Source organism: Misgurnus anguillicaudatus, chromosome 10, assembly GCF_027580225.2.
Source record: "Misgurnus anguillicaudatus chromosome 10, ASM2758022v2, whole genome shotgun sequence".
Taxonomy (NCBI): domain Eukaryota; kingdom Metazoa; phylum Chordata; class Actinopteri; order Cypriniformes; family Cobitidae; genus Misgurnus; species Misgurnus anguillicaudatus.
Genome location: NC_073346.2, coordinates 30,532,071 through 30,545,819, shown reverse-complemented (window position 1 = coordinate 30,545,819; position 13,749 = coordinate 30,532,071). Strand labels below are relative to the sequence as shown.

General features: G+C 36.4%; 1 protein-coding gene across 5 annotated transcripts in view; it reads left to right on the top strand.

Annotated features, from left to right (window-relative positions):
* The window catches only part of rspo2 (R-spondin 2), a 67,295-nt gene extending 57,531 nt beyond the window's left edge, over positions 1 to 9,764 (top strand). For 4 of the 5 annotated variants that reach the window (XM_055211726.2, XM_055211728.2, XM_055211729.2 and 1 more), the window contains exon 5: positions 8,850 to 9,764. In XM_055211726.2, the coding sequence (XP_055067701.1) occupies positions 8,850 to 8,977 (128 nt within the window). In that variant the 3' untranslated portion in view covers positions 8,978 to 9,764. The remainder of the gene's footprint in view (positions 1 to 8,849) is intronic. The other variant, XM_073872365.1, reaches the window with a different exon arrangement.
* The last annotated feature ends 3,985 nt before the right edge of the window (positions 9,765 to 13,749 follow it).

Genomic DNA, 13,749 nt, shown 5'->3' with positions numbered 1-13,749 from the left:
CTAGTTCTGTCTACGCCCATTATGACGTTGAATTATGACGTTATTACAAACCAGCCCAGATCCCAACACGAGATCTCGTGAATTCAGGTATGATCACGCGATAAAGTATTGGCTCCGCCCTGCGGAGCTGTCCGGCATCCGTCAAAAATAGAAGCTCTGCGTATTTGTGCTGGAGGGCTGCGGATGGCCGGAGCTGTGACGGATTCGGAACGCAGTCAGTGGAAATACACACATTGAATTGAATGGAAACCGATTGACTCCGCCGCCGTTCCGCAGCGGATCCGCAGCCGCTCCGCAGTCGGTGGAAATTGAGGGTCAGGATTTATAGACAGAGCGTTCAGACTGTGTCCCTAGAGTTTAATATCTCTAAAATTGACTAAGGTCATGTCAAAGTTTGAAATTAAAGTGAAATCAATGACTGAAATCAAACTTTGATGCTCCAAACCTCCAAAAATTAGATCCTGAGACTTTGTACTGGATTTCACAGACATGGTGACATCCTGGGAATCAAATATTCATCTTGCTGTTGCGTGCTTTATCAGTTAAAGTAGAGGAGACGCTTTTTGGTCTTGTTATATGTTTCACAAGATCTTTAAAAATATGAAAATACTCAGATATTCGGAGCTGAAGTGGAACAGTCCAAACACTTTATCTTTAATACAGCCCTGCCTGCAGCATTAACAGCAAAATATTAAGATGAATCAGAATGATCGAGTCAGGCATGTTTTTGATGTTGATCTAACCATAGGTTTTCAATTTCACATATCATCTTCAAAGAACTAACCTGCTCCTTAATTTCTCTACACTTCCTTTCACCGTTGCATGGAATTAGGAAAATAATGACCCACGTCATCTCAACATTAGCTTTCAGTTGGAATGCATGTGCTTTAAATCATTTTGTCTGATAGTAAGCAGAGCTTCAGAGAGAGGGAGAAAGAGAGAGAGAGAGAGAGAGAGAGAAGTAGGTTTGATCCACAGTAACCTTGTTAGACTAAGTGACACTGTGCAGAGAATCTTCTTGTCAGGTGGTTAGCAAGATGGACTTCTGCCTTCTCAGGGTGAGTCTAGTTTACTTGTTTTCCAGTATCACTGGTGTCTCTCTTGCTCTATCTGTCTCTCCCTGCTCTCTTTTTCTCTCTCTTTAAATGTCAGACTAAGTTATGATCTGTATGTTCTGTATGTAAAATATTGGATCCGTTGCAACTGCATTAAGACACTTGATCATCAGGAGTTACAAGGAAATTGAAAATCTACGTACGGTATACTGTCCATGTCCAGAAAGGTAATAAAAACAACATCAAAGTAGTCCATGTGACATCAGTGGGTCAGTTAGAATGTGTTGAAGCATCGGAAATACATTTTGGTCCAAAAAAAAAAAATACAACTTTATTCAGCGTCTGTTGTGAAGGGCATGCCCGAGACTAAAGTCACGTGACGCAGATGATGTGTTATCCTCAGATGATGTGTTATCCTCAGACATGTTTGCAAAGTTTTTTTTTAAACTTACAGCGTGCATCTCCCTCAGACTGGAAACGAAGCCCAGGCGCCAAACCCCCCCCCCAAAAAAAAAACAGCTGGGGCGCACCATATAACACGTCAGCCGCGTCACTGCAGTCACGTGACTTTAGTCTTGCACATGCACTTCACAACAGACGCAGAAGAGAAGACAATGCTGAATAAAGTCGTACATTTTTGTTTTTTTTGGACCAATATGTTTTTCCGATGCTTCAACACATTCTAACTGACCCGCTGATGTCACATGGACTACTTTGATGATGTTTTTATTACCTTTCTGGACATTGACAGTATACCACACGTAGATTTTCAATGAAGGGTCAACAAGGTCTCGGACTAAATATAAAACATCTTAAACTGTGTTCTGAAGATGAAGGAGCTCTTACGAGTTTGGAACGACATGAGGGTGAGTCATTAATGACATTATTTTCATTTTTGGGTGAACTATCCCTTTAAGGATAACATATTAGATTTTTCTGGGCTTAAACAAATAGTTCACCCAAAAATATAAATATTCATAATTTACTCACCCTCATATGAGTTTCTTTATTCTGTTAAACACAAAAGAAGATATTTTGAGAAATGATTGTAAGCACACAGTTGATGGAATACCAACTGACTTCCATAGTAGGAAAAACAAATACTATGAAAGTGAATTTGTACCCTGAACTTTGCCACATAGTTGTCGCTTGTCTCATGACTGTGTGTTTTGTCAAAACTCATATGACGACTAGTCATGAGACAGGAGCGAACCTATGCTATTTCACATGCCACCATATTTGAATCTTAAGCTTTTATTGTGTGTTTACATTACATGTGTTTCATAACTACCGCTAAAAGCTCAAAATGAATCTTTTTTTCTTCTCCCAAACCTTTTATTTTGCTTCATAAAACATTTATTAACCCACTGGTTTATAGACCATTTTGCAAGATGTAAACAACACTGGTCAAGAAGCACTTCTTGTTGTTTTTAAGGTTTTTAGTTTTCACATTTATTTAACATTTTGATTCATTTCTAAATTTTCTGTTGGTTGTAATATGAATTAAGATGAATATTTTGTTCAGTGTTAAAATACTAAAAAAAGAAAGTGCTTCTGGACCAGTGTTGTTTACATCTTGCAAAATGGTCTGTTTGTGACCCTAGACCACAAAATCAGTCATAAGGGTCTTTTTTTTAAAATAAGATTTATACATAATCTGAAGGTTGAATGAATACCTTTTTCATTGATGTATGGTTTGTTAGGATAAGATAATATTTGGCTATTATTTATACTATTTAAAAATCTGTAATCTGATGGTACAAAACAAACAAAATAATGAGAAAATCGCCTTTAAAGTTGTCCAAATGAAGTCCTTAGCAGCACATTTTACTAATGGTTAATATATTTTTGATATATTTACAGTAAAATTTTGACCCATACAAATGTATTGTTGGCTATTGCTACAAATATACCCGTGCTACTTAAAGGAATAGTCTACTCATTTTCAATATTAAAATATGTTATTACCTTAACTAAGAATTGTTGATACATCCCTTTACTCACCTGAAAAGTCCGCTCCCCTTCTCAATCTCATAATGGGAGAGGGAGGGTGTTACTGCGCCGAGTCGAAGTACTCCCAAAGGTGCTATTACGCCATTAAAATATAGTTCCTCTTTTAAATCCGCTTAGAAAAGCGATACGTTTTATTTTGTACCACCAAACTTGCTCGTATAACTACTCGTCTTAAATAGGAAAAACGTTGATGTGTTTGGTCACTTCTAACTTTATGTCTAAATGGTACCATTGAAAGAATGGGGCTAACCTAAATGCTATCAAAGTGTCGCAGCGCGCTCCAGCGCTTACGTGCACGCACACAGATGATAGAGGGATGTATCAACAATTCTTAGTTAAGGTAATAACATATTTTAATATTAAATGAGTAGACTATTCCTTTAAGACCGGTTTTGTGGTCATATTTATCGATGACTTTAATGGTGGATGGATGTACTTTAGGAGCTTCGAAATGTTGATCTTGGGTCAATGCCATTATAAAGCAAGGAAGAGACAGGTTTTTTTATATAACCATTTAACTCTTTAATATAACCGTGTTTGGCTAAATAAAGAAATACATAAACATGACATGGGGATGAGTGAATAATCAGTAAATTTTCATTTTGGGGGTGAACTAATCCTTTAAATTCGGCATCTATCTGGAATAGACTGTATTTGCATTTGTGGTACAATTTCCTTATACCACAAAAATATATATTTTTCATCTTTTAGTTTTTGTTAGCTTGCTTTAAATTAGCAAACAAACCCAAATGTCCTTCAACTTTCATCTGCATACATTCATAATGTCTGGTGATGAAAACCATGCAGAAACAGTGTAAACAAAAGCCGTCTGCTACATCTTTACCTGACACCAGGTGTGCGTCACGCCTCTGTTGACGCATTGCCAACAGTTTATGACTATATCATGATTATATTCATGCAATATCAGTGCAGATAATGCACACATAATCAGTTCGTCTGAATTGGGCTGGTCATTGTATATGTTTGTATGCAAAAATTACGCAATAGTTTTGTAAATCCAGTCAGACTCGGGCCTATTGGCTGCATCATCTGCCAGACACAGAATCCGTGTTGTAGGTCAAGGGGAGCTGGCTACAGTTATGCTCTTCTTCACAGCATTATAAATGTATGTGTTAGGAGGCCCTTAATGGCTGCTAATCCGATTTCTGCCACTGAAATCAAATCTTACTGGCGCCAGCGGTCCTCTCTTTCACTCACGAATAATGACTTTGCTTTTGGTGTCTATGAAAATGATGGACCACCAAAACGCCAGCTTCATCGTGTCCTACGTTCTCACGAAAACTCGTACCCTGTTTTCTGTTTTTGCGTGCATGTTGGCTCTTTTTTTAGGGTGGGGGTGAAGTCGATGAGATTAAGGAGGAGCAGAAAAGGCAATTATAAATTGTTGATCCCTTGAAAGATGAGAAGGTTCTGAGGAGAAGAAGAGCCTTTGCATAGAGCCTCATTTACCGCTCGTCCGTAATGCTTTCCTGAGGTCAGGCATTGATTTCTTTAAACCGCATGCTGTGCTGATAAGATTAGGCTTTTCGATTCCTGAACTACTTGAGTCATGCAGATGAAGTCACTTTGGGTTGGATTTTAACTTAAGGCTGGATGGAGGTCTTTTCATTTGGTCATGGCTTCTTTTACATAGTGGCCTATGTAATACGCCTGGCAATGACCATCATGGAATACGCTATGCCCATTTTAGGAGAAAATCTGATGAATTATGCAAAAAGTGTTAAATACTCTAGTACAGTAGCTTATAAAGTATTGCAATGGCTTTTTTAAATGCACAATATTGATTAATCTGAAATGCATCACACACATTAACTGTAACATTGATATAAAGGCCGGTGGTATAATTCAGATGGCACGACATGATTGTTGGGTGAAAGCCAAACAGAGGAAGAATGCACTGGAAGAAGTAATTCATCATAATGCTGTGCTGAAGGAATATGTGGTTGATCTGGGTAACTTCCACCCAGCAAAACATTTTAGGGTTCATCTCACGTTGCCAGTTGTTCTGGCAGATTATATCTCAGCGTGTGGCAGAAGCAATGAGAGAAGTTATTTCTCCACAGAAAACAAAAAACAAAATGTGTTTCGACTTACACCTGTGTTCTCCTTGCTTTCTTTTCTACCCTTGACACTTGCGAACCCAAGGGAAAACTCGTTGCCAAGGAGTGGTAATCAATTTTCCGTGCAGATATCGGCCATTCGAGGCTGTTTTTGATTAGCGCTAACTTGTTTGTTTGTTTGATGCTGAACATCATGCTTAACTAGTGTCTTTTGGCAGATGCTTGCCGTATCTACAAAAGGAAACCAATCAAAGACGGGTTTTTTTCACCGAAATGAAAAGGATAACAAACCAATGTTTATAGTCGTAAAAGCGGTCTGGCTCTATATGTTTGTCATATACAACATGTTTACTTTCAGCGTTTCCAATCAAAAACCCCCAAAAACTGTTTTGGTCTCTCTTTAAAGACCTCACTTCTCTCCGTGGTAATGCAAACAGCACAAACTGTTTCGAAACGCATTATTATTATCTCGAGGCTGACCGTTCTCTGTGACCCTTGCTAATTGAAGTTGGCAATTAAAAGCAAATATTAGATTCGCAAACACAGCCTGCCAGAAACTCAGGTTGAAACACATTAAAGTAGTTGAAGACATCTTGATATGATTTTCCAATTCAGCCATTGTTTTGACCCGCACCGCGACGAGGCTTTCCGTAAGGATTGGTTGCCCTCTAGCTGTCGTTATGAAATATTATGCAACTTTACAACTGCACGATGATTTAAAGTGATTAGGTCAGGTGTGCGCGTACATATAGTATATAATAATTTCCAATTCGAAGTACATGAAAAGTAAAAGCTGGTGTTTTGTGTGAGCCTTAATGTCAAGAAACTTTGTTTGACGGATGACTTTGGAATGATTGGATCAGCATGCACTAACCTTCATCAGTGAATATGTGGTCCTCTCGTAGTTAATCACGCTGTTCTCCATACTATAAACACAGCTTAATGAGACAGGATATTGTTCGAATGGTTGGGAAAGAACATATGTGTTCTGGTCTGCTATACGGGTCTTTTTAATATAGAAGTCTGCTCTTTACTGCCATCAAAGTTTATCCCTCAGACTGTTTATAAAATTCACTGCAACACCGTTTTGAATAAAATGGCCTCTTAAAATGAAAACCGAAAAAAATATTGCCTATGGTCATAACGTGCTCGGGTGATTCTCGCGATATAAGACTTATGAGGTGTCATGAAACATTTTGATAAAAAAGTAAATGCTATCAAAATAAGAGGTATACAGTTAGACATCTGTTCTTGTACTATTTTGCACATGATTTCAAATTCTTTTTTTTTTCCATCTTTAAGGGGGAAAATCATTACCGCAACGTGTCCATGACTGGATTTGGGTTCTTTGACATGGAAAATGTATAAATAAAAAAAATAAAAAGCTTCAGTGCATGTTATACTATAAACATTTACAGTAAAGAAACGTGGTATTTTGTGATCATTGGTAAATGTAGAGACAATAGTAAGAAATATAAATGTGCCCAAGACCAATTTTCAAACATTATTTAAGGATATAACATTTTCAAAAAAAAAAAAAATTGTTGGAAGGGACATAATTGACTGTGACACTCAAGATGGCTACCAGGTAAGCAGTTCTTATTTTTTCTCTCCAGATAAAAGTAGAAATTTTGTTTGTCATAGTACCTAGACAACTTTTTAGTTCTCATTACCGAAACATGAGTTTGTAAATGCATATATTTAATGTAATATCATGTTGCGGTAATGATAATTTTTGATAATGATAATCTAAAAATGTAAATAATTCTAGGGAATATTTTTAAATCCTCTAAAAATAATGGTTATAGTAAGTTCAGACCTTCATCTTACACTGCAAAACATTATTTTCAAGAAAAAAATTATTAGTATTTTTTTCTTTTTTTCAGTAAAAATATCTAATAAAATTTAAATTAAGATGCTTTGTCTTGATGAGCAAAACGACCCAAGAAAATAAGTCTAGTTTCGAGACCAAAAATATCAAATTTAAGTGAATTTGTGCATAAAACAAGCAAAAAAATCTGCCAATAGGGTAAACAAATTTTTCTTGAATTTAGTAATAAAAAAATGTCCAAAATTTTTTTTTGCTTTCCCTATTGGCAGATTTTTTTCCTTGTTTTATGCACAAAATCACTTAAATTTGATATATTTGGTCTAAAAACTAGAGGTCTTGGGTCGTTTTGCTCATAAAGAAAAAACATCTTAATTTAAGAATTTTTACTGAGAACAAGACAAAAATACTAAGAATTTTTTTTCTTGAAAATAATTTTTTGCAGTATATAGACCGTTTCAGCAGTAACAACATAAACAAGCGGCTGCATGTAACTTCCGGTAAACTCCGCTAAGAATAAATAACAACAAAGTACTTTAAACGTATAGTTTATTTATATAACAAGCAAAAAAACAACACATAGATTACCTAGGAAACCAAAATATTTGTTATTTTCGACGAGGCATTTGTCCAAGAGATCAGTTTACCAACTAGTCAGACCATAAAAAAAACGAAACCGGAAGTAAGGTTCGGATCACGTGCGTCCGATGAAACCGTCTATATGTGCAAAAAAATGGCTTCAAGGGCTTTTTAAAAATTCTGATGCTGGACACCTTCTATATTTGGATTTCGTGAGAATCACCCACTCGGGTTTGTGCCTTTGCAGCTCAATTGAAACAATTGAAAGTGACATGTAATACAAAGGTTCAACGGTTTTGTTGTCGCTGTTGTTTTTAAACCGATTTCATAGAGATTCGGTTCACTTCAATTGGGCAGTCGGCGAAATGAAACGTGCGTCTCCGCGTGCAATGCAGGCCATTGTGTAAAAGAAGGCATTTTTCAATTGCGCCAGATTGCGGGACTACACGAAATGGTTCCCAAAAATAGCATCGTATTAATTGCAGGAAATTGCCAGTGGAAGATTAAGTGAAATTGTTACATTTTTTCTTTCTGCGCCACCAGAAGAGAGCAAAAGCAGCCGTGCTCATTTCTCAGGGTTGTTTCCACTTAAGAAAATCATTTTCTAAGAATTCGCATGGCGGAGTCGGGAATGGCAAACGGGCAGCTGTAAGCGAGCCAAGAGCCGGTCTCTCTCTCTCTCTCTCTGTGTGAGAGAGAGAGAGGCCGTTCGAGATAAAGTCACCACACATTATGCTGCCTTGCCTCATTTTGTGGTGCTAAATGGCCTGAACAAGTGCAATAATAAGATTTCGAGCCAGGCCTTGGACTGTAACTGTAGTATGATCGTTTTTTTTTGTAGCCTGTATGTGAACCATAGCATTGCTAACAGGGAATGTGTGCCAGATTGGGATACCACCCAGCATCCAAACCTAACTCTTTTCCCCCTGACAAATTTTCAGTCAACGATCGCACACATGCACACCTCCTTATCTTATTCGCCGCCGTTGGATCAAACAAGCTCCCCTTGGTTGTGTGCAATATGCCACAGTGGCTTCCATGAGCCATGCTATCCCAGAGTGCTTTGCGACACCTGGCTCACATTAATTCTGGTTTGAGAAACCTGGCTGTGAGTGTTATGCAGTGTTTTTTAAGCTGGTGTGCGACGGGTGGTTGTAGGGGGGACGGGTGAGGAAAGGTTCATTTGGTTTGGGGTTCTGCTCTGAAGGCTGCTGTCTTTGAATCATAAAATCATAATTCACAAGTCTCACACGGTATGTTAATGTCCTTTTTCTCTCTCCTGTTTTGCCGCAGGCCCAGGGGGTTCGGGGAAGGGACAGCGAAACAAAGAGCAAAAAAAGAAATCCAACAAGCAGAGGCTGCGTTTCCGGGCCCAGAACCAGCACAGCGACCACCTGGCATCTGTTCGGGCTGCCCAGTGAAAGACTTGTCGATGGAACAAAGACCAGAAAGCTGCTAACTCACGCTCCACACGTTCACACCACCCTGATGAAAATACACACACACATGCATCCAAACAGGATTATTCGCACTCCACTCGCACTGTCTCCCGCCTCCTGCTGCATCCCGCGCCAGTGAAACGTCCCTCGAACCTGTGACCCCACTGTGATATCATGGAAAACTATAGCAGCTGTTCATATGGCTCATATCTCGTCCCATTTGAGGAAGAAGAGAAAGAACGGGCATGACGACCAGACGTACCGCGGGAGGAGGCGAAATCGAAAGACAGAAAGGAAGAAGAAAGTTTATAAAGCGGATTATCGAGCGTGATTGACTGACAAAGAAAAACGAGAGAGACTCTTCTGTATTTATGTACAATTACGCCATTCCCTACGAATCCAAGGCAGATTGTGTCATGTTGTATTGCCTTTTGTCAAATAGGTACCTTGTTTTTGATAGCAATGTTACGAACATGAAACCATCCATAGTTGCAAAATTACTATTCTCCGCACAAAACGTTTACGTCCAGACCGCTTTATGCTTTAACTGTACATTGTGGGTAAGAATCTTAGTTGTTCAACTATAGCATGTCCACAATCTCGTGTGTACATAGTTGGTGAGTTTATCTACCGTAATAATGGTAAAAAAGCATTACTGTATTTCCAGTATTGATGCATTCAGCGGTTAATGGTTATAATACCAGCTACAGTTAAATAAAGAACAAAAAGCTAAATAAAAAGCATAGCCGTTACATAGCTATTACATTTATATGGTATATAATTGATTTATTTATTGAGTCATTTTTGTTATTATTATTATTATTTTTATGTTTGGTGAAAATGATGTCTCTGTACCTGATACTCCTCAAAGCTAAAGTATACATTGAACCACTTATACAGTAACAATACAAATATCTCCAACTGACCGTGTCTGATTCGCTGGTAAATGTTCTTTAGAGAATCATTGTGTAAAGTTGGTTTAGCATCATGTACTTTATGTTGATAACAACCTGCAACAGCTAAAATATATCGGCAACTGATTGATAATATGTATATTGTGTGCTATTAAAACGCAGTTCATGTTGCTGTTCGTGCCATTGTATATTTTCGCAACTTGCTCAACATCCCGTTCAGTCGCACCGACTCGAATCCCATAGCACTATTACGTAACATTTGTCATTTCACAGCACGCCAGAAGATACGCCCCATTGGCGCCAGAGAATGGAGCCCTTATTGGTGGATTATGACATTATTCAGAGCCGGCTGTAAGTCTTTCAGACAGGTGCAGAGGCTTTATTTCATCCATAGAGATTCTGAAATAGCTTCACGTAGATTTCTTTATATGTTTTAGGTGCCAGAATAAAGATTATTTTTATCAGACATTCTGGCAAAACGCTATAAATCGAGTCACAACCATTATTAGCTGTGTGCTATAATTGCTGCTTTTTTAAATGATCATAATCTACCAAAAAGATAAAATTCATTAAGTCAGCGAGAGCAGATCTCCAGTTTCTGGTTTACCTGTGAAGTCCAAGACAGTTTGTGAATAAAAAATTTATTTAAAATGCCATTACATTCTAAAATAAAAAAATCAGACAAACAATGCAATGCTTTTTATCTCAAAACTAACAAAACTTTTTCCTAGCAAAACTTTTGGTAACACTTTACTTTAGATGGTGTGCATAAGACTGACATGACACCTTCATAATCATGATGAACATGAAGGAGGGTTTATGCACATTTATGACAACGTCATTTGTTCAATTATGTCATTTTAGTAGAAAGATTACATTGTTTGAGATGTCTTTGTTATGACAACCTGATATAAATCAATAGAACATAACAACATAAATCTGTCATAAACATTGTAATTATCAAACCTTAAGAAACTACCAGCTTTATGGGTTAACATTACATTAAACTGTCATTAAAATGTCATTAAGTGTTAATACTCTGTCAAATAGTTTTATAACAGCATCATTAATATTTTTCTTGACCTCAACTACAGTGGTACATATTGCACTTGTCATAAAAATCCCAACAAGTGTAAATACTATGTTGCATTTTATTAAGGTATTTAAAATTATTTGACAGAAATGTTAAAAGATTATACTTAACTTTATGTATATGTACAATACATAAAAAACTGACAACTAACAGAGCTTGTTCTTCCTTACACAGAGGGTTCTGAAATTTTCCGACATAGAAAAAACGAACAAAACAATTCATTTAATTAATTAATTTAATGTACACTGTAAAAAAAGTCCGTAAAAATTTCAATGTTATTGCAGCTGGGTTGCCGGTAATTTACCGTAGATTTACATTTATGTTATTTACTGGCAAGAGTTTGTTCAAAGTTAAATAAATTTTAAATATTAACAAGTCTTTATCTTTACAGAATAAAACTATACAATAACAGCCTCATGCAAAGCATTCTGGGAACCAGAAATCATCATCAACCTTTTTCTGTTTTTTGCTTCAGATTTTGTTTCCCAGAATGTTTTGCTTGATGCTGTTTTTTAGTTTTACTCTGTAAAGACAAAGACTTGTAAATGTTTAATGTTCATTTAACTTTGAACAAAATATTGCTAGTAAATAACATAAATTTAAATCTACGGTAAATTACCGGCAACTCAGCTGCAGTTTCTGCGGATTTTTTTTACAGTGTAATTAACTGTTATGTGATATGGACCCAACACTGCATAGCTTAACCCATTATTGTACTGTTTCATTAAATTTTAGGTGAATCGGTCTCCAAATGCAATAAAATATAATTTTATAAATTTTTCATATTTTTATTATTATTATTATTATTATTGGATGATTGATTTTATTTCTCTAACACCCGGAGGAAACTTAAAAAAATATTATGAACTAAAGAATATTCATGATGCTGTTATAAAACAATTTGACAGAGTATTAACACTTAATGACGCTTTAATGACAAATTATATTTGTACCACTGTAGTTGAGGTCAAGAAAAATATTTATGACGCTGTTATAAAACACTTAAAGGAATAGTCCATTTTCTTAAAAGAAAAATCCAGATAATTTACTCACCACCATGTCATCCAAAATGTTGATGTCTTTCTTTGTTCAGTCGAGAAGAAATTATGTTTTTTGAGGAAAACATTGCAAGATTTTTCTCATTTTAGTGGACTTTAATGGACACCAACACTTAACAATTAACTCAACACATAACAGTTTTTTTCTACAGAGTTTCAAAGGACTATAAACGAGGCATAAGGGTCTTATCTAGCAAAACGATTGTCATTTTTGACAAGAAAAATAAAAAATATGCTCTTTTAAACCACAACTTTTTGTCAAGGTCCGGTCCAGCGCGACCTAACGTAAATGCGTAGTGACGTTGGGAGGTCACGTGTTACATATATAAAACGCACATTTGCGGACCATTTTAAACAATAAACTGACACAAAGACATTCATTAGTATCAGTTGACAAACAACAACGTCGGAACGGTCCTCTTTCAACACACTTGTAAACACTGGGGCGAAGTTTCGCGTTCGTCCTCTGTCATTACCTCTTGACGTAATGACGTATTGCGTGGGGTCACATCACGCATTACGACCGGATCTAGACGAGAAGTTGTGGTTTAAAAATGCATATTTTTTTATTTTTCTTGTCAAAAATGACAATCATTTCGCTAGATAAGAGCCTTATGACTCGTTTGGGATTGTTTATAGTCCTTTGAAACTCCATTGAAAAAAACTGTTACGTGTTGAGTTAACTATTAAATGTTGGGCTCTATTAAAGTCCATTAAAATGAGAAAAATCCTGCAATGTTTTCCTCAAAAAACACAATTTCTTCTCGACTGAACAAAGAAAGACATCAACATTTTGGATGACATGGTGGTGAGTAAATTATCTGGATTTTTTGTTTAAGAAAATGGACTATTCCTTTAATGACACTTTAATGACAAATTTAAATTTGTATCACTGATAAAAAGTTGTCAGTTATGTTGTCTTGGTAATGTCAAGTTGTCATGACAAAGACATCTCAAACAGTGTCATCTTTGCATTAAAAATGACATAATTGAACAAGTGACACTTAATGACAGTTGTCATAAACATGCAAAAAATCTCCCTCATGTTCGTAGCACGTGTCATGTCATGATTTGAAAAACTTATCTCACAAACTAGCAATTAGTTAGGACTAAACAGTCTTACTTTTTAGCTTCAAATTAGACCAATCTACCTTATAAAACGGACTTTACAAAGTTATGACCAGTCTTAAAGAAAATTTTAGAGGGCAGTTTCACGGACAGAACTTATCCTAGTCCCAGACAAAGATGTATGTTTGAGCTGCATTAATTTAAAATACCTTTTACTGACATATCTTAACATTGCCATTGTTTTGTCTCGATATGCACACCTATATTCCTTTTTGTAAGGTTTGTTTATAAAAACAACTTAAATGTGCTAATATAACTAAGGCCTAATCCTAGATTAATCTAAACCGTATCTGGGAAACCACCCCTAACCACCCTTTTGTAAGACTAGTCTAAGCAGTTTATGCAACCGGCCACATGTCTCGTTATTTTACCATGATTATAATGGTAAGCCTAATAACAGTATACAGTAAATACAGTAATACTTTAAAATAAGAGTTTTTGATTCATTTCAGAGAACACATAACTGAGTTATGTAACCTGCAACTTTAGGTTTTAAACAGAGATGGTGATGGAGAGGCATAAATTACTGACTGCATCTAAAATTGTATAAAATGTATTGAA